Here is a 17373-nt window from a genome sequence, read left to right as displayed (position 1 = left end):
TGTTGGAAAGTTTTTATTTACTTACTGTCTTGGAGACCACAGAGAACGTGAGGGATAATCTCTCCAATGACAGCAATAAAAATCTGGCAGAGTTCCTATCCCTTCACCACAACACAAGAAATGTTTTGGTTGGCGTTGTGCTTTAATCCTAATCCTTCATGGTAGCAGCTTTGGTACTCCATTCCTTTGGTAAGGATTGCAATAGGCACAGGGAAGTCACCCCATGTTCATCGTCTATACTGACATGGCCCCATCAGCATATGCCAACAAGCATATTCTCCCTTGTGAAGTGACAGGAAGGTGCATTGGTTTTACCAATTACACTACCCCTCTGTTTCAGTCTTTTGGCAAAGTTCATGATGGAAGATGGAAAAGTCTGATGGAAAATAAGAAGCATCTGCAATTGTCAACGTTTGGACGCGTTTATGAAATTATCTCAGTGGGTACGCAGAGGCGAAGATCTGGTTAACTGCAGCAGTATGAAATTGTGGCTGCGCCCCCTAGACATACACTGGGCCCTAGACCTGACACTTGTCTCTATGTGCCATTTACCAAATGACGAAAATAGACTTATCATTTTACACTTTTTATTTGGTTAATCCAACAATCAACTCCTACCCAAATTCAAACATGTATTCACTATGGATAGATAGATAGATAGATAGATAGATAGATAGATAGATAGATAGATAGATAGATAGATAGATAGAATAACTTGGGTGTTACAGACCAGGTGTATATCTAGGGCTATGAAAAATGCCTCTAGTTTCTCAAATGCTCTAGGGATAAGCAGTGGCCAGTTCTCAGAGCCAGATTATCCACAAGGCCACCAGGTCAGGGACCTAGGATCTGTTGATGTCCATGGGGGCAGCTACAACTATCCTGCTCCTGCAGTAAACCAGGGGGATAACACAACTGGTTAAATCCATGCACCTGCCTGTCATTTTACAAGGGAGGATGTTGGTATCTGATCGAGCCATGCCAGTACAGACAGTGCAAACGGGGCAGTTTAGCTTTGGGGGGGAGGGGGGGTTTGCTACCTTGCCTAGAGCCCCATTTGGCCTAAATCCAACTCTGGTAAGTCTGTGTGACAACAGACGTATATAGCAGAACTGACCCAGCCCTTTTTTAGTAGCCTTTGTACAATTGCATATTTTCTACAAATTCTACGTCTGCCCCTGCTTTCTAACCTGTTCACACCCATACTTGGTATTTGGCCCTGAACAGGCAGCAGATTCAATAGTCATATACGAATGGTGTACAGACTGAGCTGCCTGCCTTTTAATTCTGCTGTTGTTTTACCTTAGGCTGATCTTGCTGTTTGTTTCCAATGTCAACATATAAGAACTATCATATAATTTAAAAACATATTTCATTATAAAATAACTAGCTTAGTGAATTGACCCAGCTTGCATGGCTGTCCTTTGTTAAGCTACCAGTGCTCATACTGTGAGCAGTGTCAATGGAAGCCTTGTTAACCGCTTGAAGACCAGGTGTTTAGACCCCCTTCCTGGCCAGGCCATTTTTCAGTATTCAGCGCTGTGGTACTTTGACTGACATTTATTCCGTCATGCAACGCTGTACTGAAATGAATTTTATACCATTTTTTGGGGACAGATAGAGCTTTCTTTTGGTGTTATTTAATCACCACTGGGGGTTTTATTTTTTACTATATTCAGGAGAAATTACTGGAAATTTTGAGAATTTTTTTAACATTATGTTATATAACAACTAATATTACCCACTTTTTAAGTAAAATATAAAAGATCGGGTCACGTCGGGTAAATAGACAGCAAACATGTCAAGCTTAAAAATTGTGCGCACTTGCGAAATCGCCAAAAAATAGCATACTCAAATTTGGCCATAGGCGATGCTTTGAAAGCTTTTACAGCTCATCAGTTTAGTGTTATCAGTGATTGATGGCCCTAAAATAATTGCTCTCACTGCGACGTTCGCGGCGATATGTAACATGTGCGGCGTAATGGCCGCAATCGGCGGCGTAATACATGGCGGCGTAATATGCGCACCTGACGCATGTTTACATGTGTGTATGTAGGGGTGGGGACTGAAAAAAAATTGGGGTGGAAATTTTAATTTTTTTTCCAATTTTTGTTTTCACTTAACTTTATTGCTATCACAGAGGGGGCTAAGAAACCCCTATATGTGATAGCAAAAGATGTGACAGGTCTTCTTTATGGAGACATCAGGGGTCTCCAAGACCTCTAATGTCACCTAGGACCCCCCTGAAGAAGCTGATGAAGCAGAGATCTGCTTCATCAGCTTCTCTCCAGCATCTGAAGCTGGAGAGTGACACGAGAATGTGGTAGTGATGTAATATACACCACTTTCGCATTCTGACAGCGGAGAGGGGGCCGGAGGGAGTTCGTGAACAGACCTCCCTCTGATCCCCTGTTACAGAGGCACTATGCTGGTCCCGGGCTTAAACCAGGCACAGCGGAGCCCCGGAGTCAGCGTGACAGCGGGAGGGGCGCACAGCCCGGGAGCCCATACAAGCAATCCGCCGGCTCTATAGCCGGTGGATCGCTTGTATGTTGACAGGCATTGCTGCCGGTTTTTAAATTATGTCTCTTTCCCACTCGTGCGCGCTCTGGGTGGGACTAACAGGACGTGTATACACGCCCAGTTACATCCAAGAAGCTCCCGGCCGGACGTGCATACACAACGGCCGGCCGGGAGGTAGTTAAATATAATGCATGGAAGTCTAGGATTCTCTATGGCAGATGTAGGAGTATAGGCCTCCCAATAAACATCCAGCATCACAGGTCCAGGAAAAATGTAGTCTGTTCAAGCTTCTTTTACACCATAAGTTCCAAGAGACGAGAGGCACCTTATCTTTATACTCTGCCCCTATCAGCTGCCTGTCCAGATTTGCATTACCCAGCAGAATAACTCTCTTGATCTGGTATGGTGGAAAACGGAGGCCATGTTGGTGATGGGTTAGGTGGCAGATATACATAGCCTGGGTCATCTATTTCCTCTACTAGCAAGTCATGCAACCTTGTAATTTGTAAATCTAGCCTATTATGTTTTTTTATTTAATAGATAGAGGGGAAAAGATTAGAACCAGTGACAGGGTTTTATTGCTTTCTAAGATCTTCCTGAGGAGATTTCTGCTTGTTTCCTGTACTGATGACAACATTGTTATTAAGACAGAAAGCGAGTAAAAAAATGTCCGTTGGCAACTCCAAAATGAATATTAAGCAGAAGGGGGGTTCTTGTCTTCCCTACTCTTTTTCCATTTGTTTCCTCCTATGTGTCACTTTTGGAGATGTCCCTTCACTTCCTGTCTTGGTTACAACATTGTTGTCAGAAAGTTAGGGTTCCCTAATGGACCTAAAACCTTCCAGATATTGTAAGCCCTCCCTAATCTTTTGTAAACTAAGAAAACATTTTTGCCAGGAAAACACTTTAACTTATATAAACTGAGACTGGTAGGGTGAAGCCAAAAGACCAGTTGTTTAGTCTCTTCTAACAGTCAGTGCTAGCCAGGTATGTAGTAGAAAGCATTATCATTTCTCAGTCCTAATTTTTGATGGCACTCGCCAAACCATCACACAGCTGCTGAGCAAGCAACACCAAAACATTATTGAGCTCTCGACTTGTTTGCTATCAACATACCCCTCTAATGAGGTAAACTGACAGAACAAGAAAGGCCATAGAACAGAATTGTTTTTGCAATGTAGTAGGAGCGTTTGGCTGTTGTACAGCAGACAAATAGAAGGCTCAGGCACATCCCAGCTGTTCCACACCAGAAAGGAAAATTACACTGAAAACAGTAAATCATTCCGGGAGCCAATGAACAGGTGGCAATGAGTTGACTAAACAGATGGTGCTTTCTGTTTCATATTTCTATGTACTCACTTCAAATTTTCCAATCTATAGTCTATAACTTTTATTTACCTTTGTTATTATGCTGTTTGCCACTCAATTTGACGAAGCAAAATAAGTTGCAAGGTTAATGAAATCTTTCTGCCTGCTACACTGACAGTTTGAACAGTTGTATTTTATACCGCTTTGTGTTATTTGAGTTGGGAAATAGAATAAAGAAAATGATAAGGCTTTTCTGTCAGTGGTGTAGGTTGCTCTTCAATATGTAGTCCACGCTCTGCCAAAGTGCGATATGACAGTTCATCTTAATTTCTTCTGGCAGATACAATTGAACTTGGGTACAACTTGGGAGATTTAAAGAGCCTTTCGTCCAAAAGGGTCTGATGGAAAATAAGAAGCATCTGCAATTGTCAAAGTTTGGACACGTTTATGAAATGATCTCAGTGGGTACGCAGAGGCGAAGATCTTGCTTTATACGCAAGCTGAAGCAGGCCTTGAGCTACTCCTTACATCTGCCACCAGCTGCCCTTGTCTGATACTTAATGCCAAACTAAAGTCACAGCATAAAAATATATTCCGTCAGATAGGCATTATAATTGCCTCAGTTTCCATAGTCTTAGCTCCACTTTCCTGTTATAGCTGCTGCTCAGTGCATTTAAATATAACTGCCAAGTCCAAAAGGTACCGCTGTTGGACCAGAAACTAGACAGTACACTCAATAGTTTAGAAACCCTAATCAGACACACCTTCACTATTTTTCGGAACTGGATGCCTATATGAAGAGGCCTGTGATGAGAGTGTGGCTGTTACTCATTAACACTAGGTAAGTAGGAGGACAGGAAGCATATTTACATTAAATTATAACTAATAGCAACACTTTCTTTATTATTTGGATAGAGTGGGGAGAGGTTAGAACCCTTATCAATTTTTTATTGTTGTGTGCGTTCTGTTAGGGAGATTTACTCTCTTTAATTGTCCTGATCATCAATGTCACCAGAAATGAAAGTGAGAGTAAATCCACAGTTGCTGGCCGCCAGATAGCACCGGATCAGTATCCAGCGGCCGGCGGGCCCCCAGTCTCTGCGTCGGGAGTGTTGGTTCATCCGTCACTGTAGAGGGCTGCCCGCGGGGACCTCCAGAGGATCCACTTGAGGAACGAGCTGCGGGCGATTAGAGAGCCGGTTCTGATGCGGGCGGGCTGACCGGGAGCTGCGATGACGGCCGCACGGTCAGTTCGCCCCTGTGCCCGGGCCCCCCCCGGCCACCCCCCTCGCTACGCCTGGCCGGGAGTGTCGGATGTGCAGATGGCAGAAAGGCGGCAGAGGGATGGAGCAGCTGCGGCCACAACAGACCCCCCACAACCAGGGTCCAGGGAGTCCCACTGACCACCAGTCTAAGTTAAGTTGACATTTTTTAAATAAAATCCCGGGACATTTTAAAATGTTTTATTATTTTATGTTCCCGGGACATTTAAAATGTCCCAGGAATATAAAATAATTTTTTAAAATTTTTTTTAATACTCACCTGATTCGATCCACCGACAAACGCAGCATCGCGCCTCTCACGCTGTCAGAATATGCATACAGAACGTGTCGGTAACTATTTAAACCGGCATGCTGTGTGCAGATTCTGAGAAGATTAGCGTAGCGGGAGCAATGCAAAATGCGCAGCCGGCTTCCCCGCTACGCTATTGGCGGTCGTTCCAGGGATCAGGTGTTGAAGCAATGCAGAATAGCACCCTCTACGGAGGACTACAAATCTCAGCAGTACTTTATACAGAAATGCTATTGTTATATAAAGTATTGCTGGGATGTGTAGTTCTCTATAGCCTTTGCCATTCTGCATTGCTGTAAATATCAGGGACGCACCGAAATATATCGGCCGCCAAAACATATCGGCCAAAAATGGCACTTTTGGTTTAAATGCTGAAAGTGCCATTTTTCTGCCGATACAGCGGCACATCTCTGCTTTCTTTCCTCCCCGCTGGACGCTGCTCTGTGTTCCAACGGGGAGGAGAGAAAGTGAAAGCCAGCCCTTTGTTCCTCAGGTCCAGGGCCCTTTGTTCCTCAGGTCCGCCACTAATCCTCTCATTTCCTGTTAAATCTTCTGAATAGGAAGTGAAGGGAAATCTCCCTAATAAGACACAGAGTGAAGAAATTACAGCAGTTTTAATCCCCTACTACTCTCTCCAAAAGTAAAAAAAAATAATGTTTTTAAATAAAGTTTAAGCGAATGTAGGTGTAAAAGACACCTCTGTCCTTGCTGTGTCTTGAATGTGTCACTGCCAATGGTTGTATGGCATGCTTAGAGATGCAGATGAAGGTTTATGGAACATAAAGGTTCACTTTAAAAGGGATGGTTTCACTCTAACCAACCTCCACCTTTGCTCCTCAAAGGTGAACTGGCCTGGGTTCTATGCAACAAGATGTCTTTAGGCATGAAAAGGCAGAGCCCTGAGCTGTTCCACCTTTACTGGTATCATTACGTTCTAGCACAGTAACCTATGAAACCCAATAGGCCTCTGAGTCAGAACTGCATTGTGCCAGAGATGACAAAGGACACAACACATGACCAAGAACGTGAACAATGACCAAGAAGAGGAGGACACCAGTTGATCGCTTTAGATGGTAAATAGAGGGGGTTTTCACACAAAAAAAAAGACCATGAAGAATTTCAGGTGGCACGGCTCTTTTACATAAACTTGTGTTTTGCCAAAGCACTTTAATGCTACCACATTCTATTTGCTCCCCTGCCCTCCATTTGCCACTAGGAGCAAAGAGAAATACCCAGTGCCTCCTAGGTGTGGGGATCTTAGGACTAACTCCCCTTCTTTCTACATGACAGCATTGGTGCTTGTGGTTTGTTCGCTCAGGCACCCAGTGCTATCCCAATAAGTTTGGTTGGGAGTCCTCAGCCCTGTGTTAGCTCCAACTAGAATTGACTTGGTGTTTACAAAGGACTTTTTCTCCTCTCTCCTGGCAGTGAATAGAGCAACAGGGAAGAGATAGATGACCCTGTGAAGGTCAGCTTCAAAAATGCAAAGTACAGATACATAAGTCAAGGAACACTGCACAAATATTAAAAACTCATTATCAAATTTTCTTTTATCTACCACACCATTACCACAACATTAACATAACAGAAAAAAAAATATGTTGAGCTAACAAAAGGAAGATGCAGCTTGTTGTGCTGCAGATTAAAAGATAACACCATCTGGTGCTTACACAATGGGAACTACAAAATGCTGCTTGCAGAGTTTTTTTCACATTGATCCCAGTTTTTATATGTTGTCTAATTTGGATTTCCAATGAAAGTTTGTACAGTCATCTCCTTACCAGCTCTGTTGTGTTTTCCCATTGGAAATGTCCTTCTGCAGATCTAAAAATTCTACAGGATTGGACATTTTTTTATACCAGAGATGGAGATTAGATATAAAAGCGGAGGAAGAACAGGTGTTGCCCATATCAGTGTTTCTCAACTTTACTAAACCACGAAGCAGTGTTTATTTTCTTCTTTATTTTATTTTTTTATTACCTTTTATATATAGTACTCCTCAGCAGAGTGGCAAGGTATAATTTCATTTCAAGGTCTGGTTACGTTGGACAGCAGTCACTTTAGTCTTTTACCTTTTATTGCTGAATTTAATCCTAGGAGAGAGGGTTCAGTGGTGCAGTATACCCGGAAAGAGTATAAAAACAGGATAGACATTCTGTTAGCAGTAGGGGCTATAAGAGTTACCTCTCAAAAATTGCTGGCTCTCTGATCATCAGATCTCTCTCTAATAAATCTGGCTCCTGACTAGTGATGTGCAGGGGCTTGGTGCAAACCCCACCCCCCCCCACACACACGGCCCAATAAACATACCATCCTTACTTTACATTGTTCCCTTAGAGGTATTGCCACTGTGTGAGGACCACCTGTCTTCAGCAATCAAAAAAACAATTGTATCCCAGTGCTTTCCGAACTGTTTTTTTTTTTTACCTTTAGGAAATGTTATATATGTTATTCTTAAACAATATAACAATACAATCCTGGAATTGGACATACACATTACAAAGTCTAAACTTATGAAGTGCAAGTGCCTACCTGATGTGATATAACTTGATTGGATTGCTTGTACATACTGTGCATAATAGATAATAAAGTTTAAGAGATTTTATAATTAGATTGTTATATGTATCGCCAACTTTACTACTACAATGCAGAAAGTTGGAACAGTGGCTGCTTAGTATAAAGTCTATAAAGACTATAGAGGGCATGGTGGCCTACCAGTTATCATTATGCTGGACTTCTCTACTCTTTATAAAGATCATTTGCTTGAAGTTTGTACATTTTCCCAATTTTTCTACGGGTTTCCTCCAGGTGCTCCACTTTACACCAACATTTGAAAACCTTACCTGGTCTAGATTTTTAATATTAAATTTTTATTGAAGTATAGTTTTTGTTAAACAGGACAAATACATTTCAGACAAGACAAGTACATTTCAGGTGCAGGCAACCGTTAATAAGCAGGCACATTTCTCTGCCTCTCATCATGATAAAACATTGCTTTACTCATGTGTCTGCACCTTAGAAAACCAAAATCATAAAAGGGTTACCTGATCTAGAGATTGTGCATGACTTCAGCAGATTTTAGACTGCAAGTACTACTGTTTTACAAATTACAATTGAATTAAATAATTTAAAGTCATCCTTTGAGCACTGTAGCATTTAGATTTAAGACATGTGTATCTATGCCAGACTGGCCAACTCTAAATGCTTCCTGTGCCTCACAGGGGTAGAAAGTGAAGGGAAATCTTGCCAATGGACACAGACAGATATAAAATATTGAATACATGAAAGTGTGGAAGCGTAAAACACAAAAGGTTTGAAGTCAGGATCTTTAAAGTTTTGTCCTTTTGACCAATGCATTTCTGTGTCTTCTACAGAGCTCCCTTCTTTAGGGATAATAAGTTTAGCAACCTGTCTAGATGAAAATGGCTGATAGATGTCAACATGAACCGATTATGCTGCTTTGAGAGAAGTCCAGCAGCTGGCATGACATTTGTCCGATAGAGGATATACACTAAATGCAGGACTGTACTGCCTTTAGACCTCTTGTGTTTGGTGCTCCTACACTTCGACTTATTCAAAGTTTTAAAAGCCTTCCTTTGGGAACCCAGTTCATCTTAGTAAAAAGGCTGGAATGAAGCCTAGAAACTTAAAAGGAATTCAACTAGAAGCATTACCTTGATGCAGTGCCACCTTAACCACTACTACATAATAAAAAAAACATGAAAAAAATAATATCTCTTCCCCCCTCTATCCAAATCTAGAAATGAGATTTAGGCTGCAGTTGGGCTTTAAATATGATTTTCTTCCATGAGTCTTTAATCTATACAAGAGATTAGAAGAAAGCAGCTCAGAGTTTACACCGCTTATTAAATTTAGGTCTGTACGTGGAAGGTGAAAAATGCAGTATTGATTTCTTGTAAATTGCTCTTCCGTGAAAAGAAGTGAGCAGTACAACTTTCACCACCAAACAATAGCCCAGAAAAAGAGATGGAGAAAATACCTCTCTACTTCACATCTGTAACTGGGGATTGTGAACAGCTCCTTCAAGAAGACAACAGCACAAAGGAAATGCATCCATGTTGAGAATTAATACAGCATGTACATTCAGCTACCTGAGCAAAAAAAAAAAACCAAGATCGTAAAAGCTGCAGTTTAATCTCCTAATATTTTGCCTTCCCCGGTGCCATTGCTGATCAACCTGCTGCAAAAGAAATCTAGGACTTTCAAAGCTAAGGCTTACTATGAACAGATTGCAGAATGAGTTTGGGGCCCCAAGCAGCTGCTCATTCTACCCCTATTATAATCAACCAAAGGCTCTGTAGAGGTGCTGAAACCATCTCAGAAATTTCACAGATCTTATTCTTGGTGTTCCTGTAGGCTGACTGAGTGGCAAAGGAGCAAGTATCAATAACAAAGAGGGCAGGCTATCACATGAACCTATTAGCCCTGATGGTTTAAGTTGCAGATTTTACTTTTAAGCAGTAAGTTCAGGCAAACAAAAATCATCTCATGATCTCAAACACATGCTCCATACATTTGTCACACCTTGATAATGAACGTGTATAGATGTCACCAGCACACCAAAATGATTGAAGATTCTTGTCATGAAACAGGCGTTTTCTGGGCTGTACATGGTCTGTTCATCAGGCTTAGCATTGACAATGCTAAGCCAGATGAAGGGACCCTGTGTGGCCCCGAAAGCGCTTGTTTCATGACAAGAATCTTCAATAAATGAAATTTTTTTGATCCTGATGAATATCTGGATGAATGAATGAATTAATTCATCCTGATGAATGAACCATTTTTGGTGTGCTGGTGACATCTATACACATTTGCTGACACTGACTGCACTATCCGCAGTCACACAGGACATTTGGTAAGGAGTGCAACAAGCACTATAGACCTTGATAGTGAAGCCGCAACTGTCCTTTATTTACACAATTCTATAACCCTCCCACCTGACTACACTTAAAGATCATAGTAATGGTAATGATTGCTAAAGTTCTTCTACCTTAGTCAACTATCCTCCTCCAGCCTTCTAAGTGGGCAGTAAAGCAGGAGAACACAGATGAGGTCGTCCCTATGTTCCACCTCCTATGAGCATTTTTAGTGTAAGGTTGATGGGCTTTGTGATTTGTAATAGAGTCCTGACTGGCTCAGGGTCCTGGAACTCGCTCTTCCTCTGTAAATGTGCAGGAAATCACAGTAAGCTGATATCAAAATAGGTTCACCTACTTACACTAGCTATATTGTAAACGGCATACTACATAGAGGTTTCTGTGTGATATGTCACATTATGCACATTGTAAAATAACACATTAATTCACCAACTATTCACATCTTTTCATCGCTGAGTATGTTTAATATTATCTACATCCGCTTTTATAAAAAAACGTTTGCCATGTGCCTGAAAATAACCAGATACACCTTTGCATGGTCTACAACTCCCATTTAAGCACCCCCAGACTGTCAGTATTACTCTGATGTTTGACATATCCATCAGGAAAAAATGTTGGTTATCTTTGGAACTATCGCTTACGTTGCCTCATGTCATCATAAACGCTTACTTACTAGGCAGTTGAGAAGTTAGGAACGGTATCTTGATTGGAGAGAAGGTCAGCATATGATATAGAGGAGCTCTGTGTGTGGAAAGGCTTGGTAATGATTCTGCATCCAATCCTATTAATGCCGCAGGTGGTGCACTTACATTACCCGCAATTGCAATGGACTGATTGCTGCTGCTGGCTGGCTTCATTCCATTGCGACAGTTGCCTGTAAAAAGAAGATGTATCGTCAATCTTGGCAGATAGTACTGGGTATGTATATATAAGGCCATGGCCAAAAATATTGGCACCCCTGCATTTCTGTCAGCTAATGCACCACTTTGCGCAGAAAATTGTTGCAATTACAAATGTTTAGGCATTCTCATGTTTATTTCTTTTTTTTTTAATTGGTATGACAGAAAAAAGTGGAGGAAAAAAAAAAGCCAAACCTAACACATTCCACGCGAACTCCAAAAATGGACTGGACAACATTATTGGCACCCTCAATTAATATTTGGTAGCACAGCCCTTGGAAAAAATAACTGAAATCAATTGCTTCCTATAACCATCAGTGAGTTTTATTCACCTCTCCACAGAAAATTTGGACGACTCTTCTTTCGCCAACTGCTCTAGGTCTCTCAGATTGGAAGGGTTCCTTTTCCCAACTGCTGTTTTGAGATCTCCACACAGGAGCTCCATGGGATTCAGAGCTGGACTCATTGCTGGCCAGTCCAGTACTTTCCAATGCTTTGTCTGAAACCATTTCTGGGTGCTTTTTGATGTGTGCTTTGGGTCATTGTCCTGCTGTAAGACCCATGACCTCTGACGGAGATCCAACTTTCTGACACTGGACCCTACATTACGCCCCAGAATTCTTTAGTAGTCTTCAGATTTCATAATGCCATGCACTCAGCCAAGTCATCCAGTGTCTGAAGCCATAAAGCAACCCCAAAAGATCAGTGACCCCCCACCATGTTTGACTGTAGGGACTGTATGTTTTTCTTTAAAGGCCTCATTTCTTTTACTGAAAACAGTAGAATGATGGGGTTTACCAAAAAGCTGTCATTTTTTTCATCAAAAAGCTGTTCATTTTGTTTCATACCAATACAAACAAAAGAAATAAACATGGGAATGCCTAAGCATTTTAAATTGCAACAATTTTGTGCGAAATGTGGTGCGTTATCTGACATAACTGCAGGGGTGCCAATATTTTTGCCATGACTATATATATATACATATATACGTATGTGTATATATATATCATCAAGTATATATTTAAAAAACACTATATCAACAATTCAGCCCTGGGCTTGAGTCCTCCCCACCCCACCACATCGGAGCACTCATGTACCCTTACAAAAAAATTAATATATTTACCTCTTTTCTATGTGTCTCTAGTCCAGTCACATGATGTCACACGTCCTCTCCACCTTCTTCCTCAGGCCAGGGGTGAATCTTTAATTCTATTATTTATTACAGCCATTTATATAGTATACAATTACTCAGTGCTTTACATACTGTACATTAGTCCTTAAGGAACTTGCAATCTAAGGTCCCTATCTCCCTATCTCACATACATAGTAGTGCCATTTTAGACAGGAGCCAATTAGCCTACTCATTGGAGACATGCTGGCAGGTTAGTTGGCTGCACATAATGGCATGGCCTGGGTAGTGCCACTCTCATGTGAGTCTGGGGTAGGAGTGGAGCCTTGACCTCCTGGCCTCACAGAAAGTGGGTTAAATGACCCTGGGTGCAGCATCCCTAGTCAGGTGAGTTTGCAGGGGAACAGCACCGGAGATTAAATATGTATAGCACTGGAGGTACTTTTTTTATTTTTATGAGGGGCCGGGGGCTGGAATGTTTCTTTTTTGTCCCAGACTAGACTTGGGCTTTAAAATACTTCACACGCATGCCTGCATACTGTTATAATCACTATTAAAGTGGATACTTTGTGTATATTGCAGACGTGTATACTGCGGCACACCTGATTGGTCCCTAGTGTTATACCTCCCTTTATCAGTGCTGCTGCAAAGGGCATGGCACATCAAATTGATAAATTCAGTTATTTACATTGGCTGCATTTAAAAATTAAAGAAGAACTACAGGATTTTTTTCAAATCAACCCTTGCAGTGGGGCTGCCTCCACACTTCGAGGGTTAAATGCTCATTTTGGTCTAGTGCGAAAATAAAAATAATATATACTCATCTGATCCTCAGTCCTGCAGCTGTCAGCACTCGCATATCCCCCCTCTGCTCTTGCTGGTTTGTCTCTTGGCATCTTCACATCTAATGGACCTATATAGATGTGATGATGTCACGGGTCCTTAGTCTGCCAGAGCCCTGGGGAGAAGAGGCTGCGGAAACGGGTCTAGCAGACAGACGGGACTGATAGTCAGGTAAGTATGTCTTGTTTATTTTTTCACCTAAACCAAAATGAGCAGTTAACCCTTACAGTGCAGGGGTAGCCCCACAGTAGGGGTTAATTTGGAAAAATGCTGGAGTTCTTTTTTTATATTTTTATTATCTTAGAACTGTTTTTTTATATATATATATGTGTCTGAAGTTCATACTTAACTGTATTCTCTCCTTTTGAAGGCTACACGTCTGTCCTGGAAGTTAGCTATGAGCCCCCACAGAGGCAGTCTTATTTCTTGCCTGATAACACTCTCTCCGGGCTTCTGCTGCGGAAGGATTGTTCATAAAAATGTCAAATAATAAGGATGCTTTCAGTATTACGGTGAGGAAATCTGAAGATTCCGGTCTTTGACAGTTTTATGAACGCTCTCTTGGATGCAGCCTGGCACAGTTCACATAATCTGCACTGGCTAACACGGTATGCCTTATACACCAGAGCGACATAAATATGGGAAATCAACAAATAAGTCACCTGTGGACTGTGGATTACAGGCTAATGCTTGAACATATCACCCTCAATATTTACCGGATACACAACATCTGCAAAATATGAATTTGTTTCTTGTTCTTTCTGCTAAGACTGCTTGTAATGAGACACATCAATCTTCTGTTTCCCAAGCTCATGTAGATCATACTAATTGTTTATGCAACGGAGTCGTTTTTTTTGGATATAATGAAAAAAGCAGAGCTACGTGTAGTGATGATGTACAATGTAGAATTCTAAAGAGGCTAGATTGAGCATTTTACCATTTTGGAACAATCCCAATAATGTAAGATTAAAGCCCAACTCAACCCTTTTCATTTAATACTGTAATACAGTCAGGCTTGAGCAGTGACTAATCAATAGACATGCACGATTCGTTTAGTTCTGAATCAAAATTTCCGTTTCCGAATTTTTGATTCCTTCCGAATTTCGTTCAAAAAATAAATTGAATCGGAAATGTGACTTTTCTGGCCATTTAGATGTGTTTTTCGGTTTAATGAATCCGAATGGGTCTGAATACGAATTTTAGTTACGGCAACATGGGAGCCATATATATATATACGTACATATAATCGTAAAGCTGAGGATCCTAGACCCGACTGGTATTCGGGATCCGATTCTTACCAGCCTGAAGGAATAGCCGAACAGTGTTCGGCTGACTTCACTTCTGATCGGTCATTCACTCGGCTGCCCTCGCCAGCTTTGTGAATAGACCCCTTTGTATTAATATCTGTATATGGTTTTCTGTGCTATTCACAACAAATTTTCGCAAACTCATCCGAAACTAATGAAAATTCAGATTTTATCCGGAACCGAAAACTGAACCGAATTTAATTTTGGATCCAAATCTCGAAATAACGAAATATACGAACCAAAACTAATTTGTCTGTATTTTACATGTCTACTAATCAACAGCACTGCTTAGGGAACAGGGGCAATGTCATAGATGCCAACTGTCCCAGCTTTGCCAAGACTGTACCACATCTAGGTGCTCTGTCCCAATAATGCTTTGTCCCAAGCTGCATGCTGAGATCACAGCATCACCCATATTTGAGTTACTAATCATTAGGGATGCACTGATACAATTTTTTCTTGACCGAGTAACAGTACCGATACTTTTCCTCAGGTACTCGCCAATACCTATTACTGATACCTTTTTTTAGTGTCATGTGAGAGTTTTTCTAAAACAATGCAGACTAATAATTTTAGGACAGTGGTGGAGCACCAGTGCCCAGTCACAGCTGCATCCGCTGCAACACTGGTAGTTCTGCCACTGACTCCAAACTGTAGAGAGACTACAAATCTCAGCAATACATTATGCAGCAATGAAGAATGGCACCAGCTATAGAGGACTACAAATCTCAGCAATAGATTATGCAGCAAGGCAGAATGGCATCTGCTAGAGAGGACAACAAATCCCAGCAATACATTATACAGCAATGCAAAAAGGCACCGGCTATAGATGAATACAAATCCCAGCATTACATTATACAGCAATGCAGAATACCACCAGCGATAGAGGACTACAAATCCCAGCAATACATTATATGGCAATGTAGAATAGTATAAACCTAAATATTCTGTTGCTCACCAGGGCTGTGCGGCATCTCAGGAGGCTGAGCCGGATCTGACCAGGGTTGTGCGGGGTCTGACTAGGGCTGTAATAGGGTCTTAGGAGGCTGTGCAGGGTTGAACCAGGTCTGTGCGTGATCTCACTAGGGCTGTCCATGGTCTCACCAAGGCTGTGCACAGTCTCAAGAGGATGTATGGGGTCTCAGGAGGGCTGTGTGCAGTCTCACCAGGTTTGCATACAGTCTCACCAGGTTTGCATACAGTCTCACCAGGTCTGCGCGTGGGTCTCACCAGAGCTGTGCGGTCTTACCAGGGCTATGTACATTGTCCCACCAGGGCTGCGTTTGGGTCTCACCAGGGCTGCATGTGGGTCTCACCAAGGCTGTGTTCGGGTCTCACCAGTACTGTGTGTGGGTCTCACCAGGGCTGTGTTCGGGTCTCACTTTGGCTGTGTGCAGCGTCTCACCAGGGCTGCCTGCGGGTTTAACCGGGGCTGGATTTAGGTCTTACCAGGGCTGCATTTGGATCACACCAGGGCTGCATTTGGGTCTCACCTCACCAGGGCTTTGTTTGGGTCTCACCAGGCTGTGTTTGGGTCTCACCAGGGCTGCCTTGGGGTTTAACTTTAACTCATATAGACAAACATGTGTACTGTATATTCATATGATTTAAGATGCATGTGGGCAGCTGCACGTGCTCCTTGTTGATGTTACCTTCATTTTGAATGACTGAAGGCAGAGGTTATTCTATACCTGTGCCACTGACTAGTGAATGACTCATTCAGGACCCAGAGGGTTGTAAACATCAATAATGTGTTGCATTTGCAGGTGCAAAAAAGCCTCAGGATTCAGTCATATTAAAGGTTGAGTTCATTTTGCTCCTGTATTGCTGTCTAACCATTGTTTATGTTTACATCTCCCCTCGAATCTGAATGCATCATTCACTACGCAGCTGCAACAGCACATATGGCCATGTCTATTTACATGTTAGCCATGTAAATATTCACTCAAACATTTTCATGCATACCTCATACAATACAATCAAATTTAAATGTGGACCTAACATTTTCTACTTTATGTTTATTCATTTCAACCCTGGCCCATAGCATACAATACTGCTGCATATAGATCATTTCAAAACTGTATGCAGTAAGGATCTGAATACAGAATGTTTGATATGCTCATATATATGAACTCTAAATCACTTGTATGGGATCTTTAACAAATAAACTTTTATGGCTAGGTTCTCAGGTAACACAGTTTGCATAAAGGCAGAGAGCATACAAATGTCATAGACAGAAAGCAATAAAAAAAATTTAAAGGAACAATGTACAAAAAAAACCCAAAACACACCTTACCACCTTTAACAGGTGATATCATTGGACCTTCTTGCAGATGATGTCCCTCAACCTCCTTGCAGGTCATATCCCTGGACCTTCTTGCAGGTGATGTCACCGGACCTTCTTGCAGGTGATATCACTGGACCTTCTTGCAGGTGATATCATTGGACCTTTTTGCAGGTGATGTCACTGGAACTTCTTGCAGGTGATGTCACTGGAACTTCCTGCAGGTGATGTCACTGGACCTTCTTGCAGGTGATGTCACTGGACCTTCTTGCAGGTGATGTCATTTGACCTTCTTGCAGGTGATATCACTGGAACTTCTTGCAGGTGATGTCACTGGAACTTCTTGCAGATGATGTCACTGGAACTTCTTGCAGGTGATGTCACTGGACCTTCTTGCAGGTTATATCACTTGACCTTCTTGCAGGTGATATCACTGGAACTTCTTGCAGGTGATGTCACTGGAACTTCTTGCAGATGATGTCACTGGAACTTCTTGCAGGTGATGTCACTGGACCTTCTTGCAGGAGATGTAATTTGACCTTCTTGCAGGTTATGTCACTGGACGTTCTTGCAGGTGATATCACTGGACCTTCTTGCAGGAGATGTCACT

At 41.9% G+C, this 17373-nt stretch overlaps 1 protein-coding gene across 1 annotated transcript in view; it reads right to left on the bottom strand.

Annotated features, from left to right (window-relative positions):
• Window positions 1-17373, bottom strand: part of TCERG1L (transcription elongation regulator 1 like) — a 142852-nt gene that overhangs the window by 90781 nt on the left and 34698 nt on the right. The window contains exon 4 of the mRNA XM_018559413.1: window positions 10975-11175. Coding sequence (XP_018414915.1) covers window positions 10975-11175 — 201 coding nt within the window. The remainder of the gene's footprint in view (window positions 1-10974; window positions 11176-17373) is intronic.

Source organism: Nanorana parkeri, unplaced genomic scaffold (genome assembly GCF_000935625.1).
Source record: "Nanorana parkeri isolate BGI_ZX_2015 unplaced genomic scaffold, ASM93562v1 scaffold393, whole genome shotgun sequence".
Taxonomy (NCBI): Eukaryota; Metazoa; Chordata; class Amphibia; order Anura; family Dicroglossidae; genus Nanorana; species Nanorana parkeri.
Note: the sequence above shows the minus strand (reverse complement) of the source record. Positions and strands in the feature narration are given on the sequence as shown.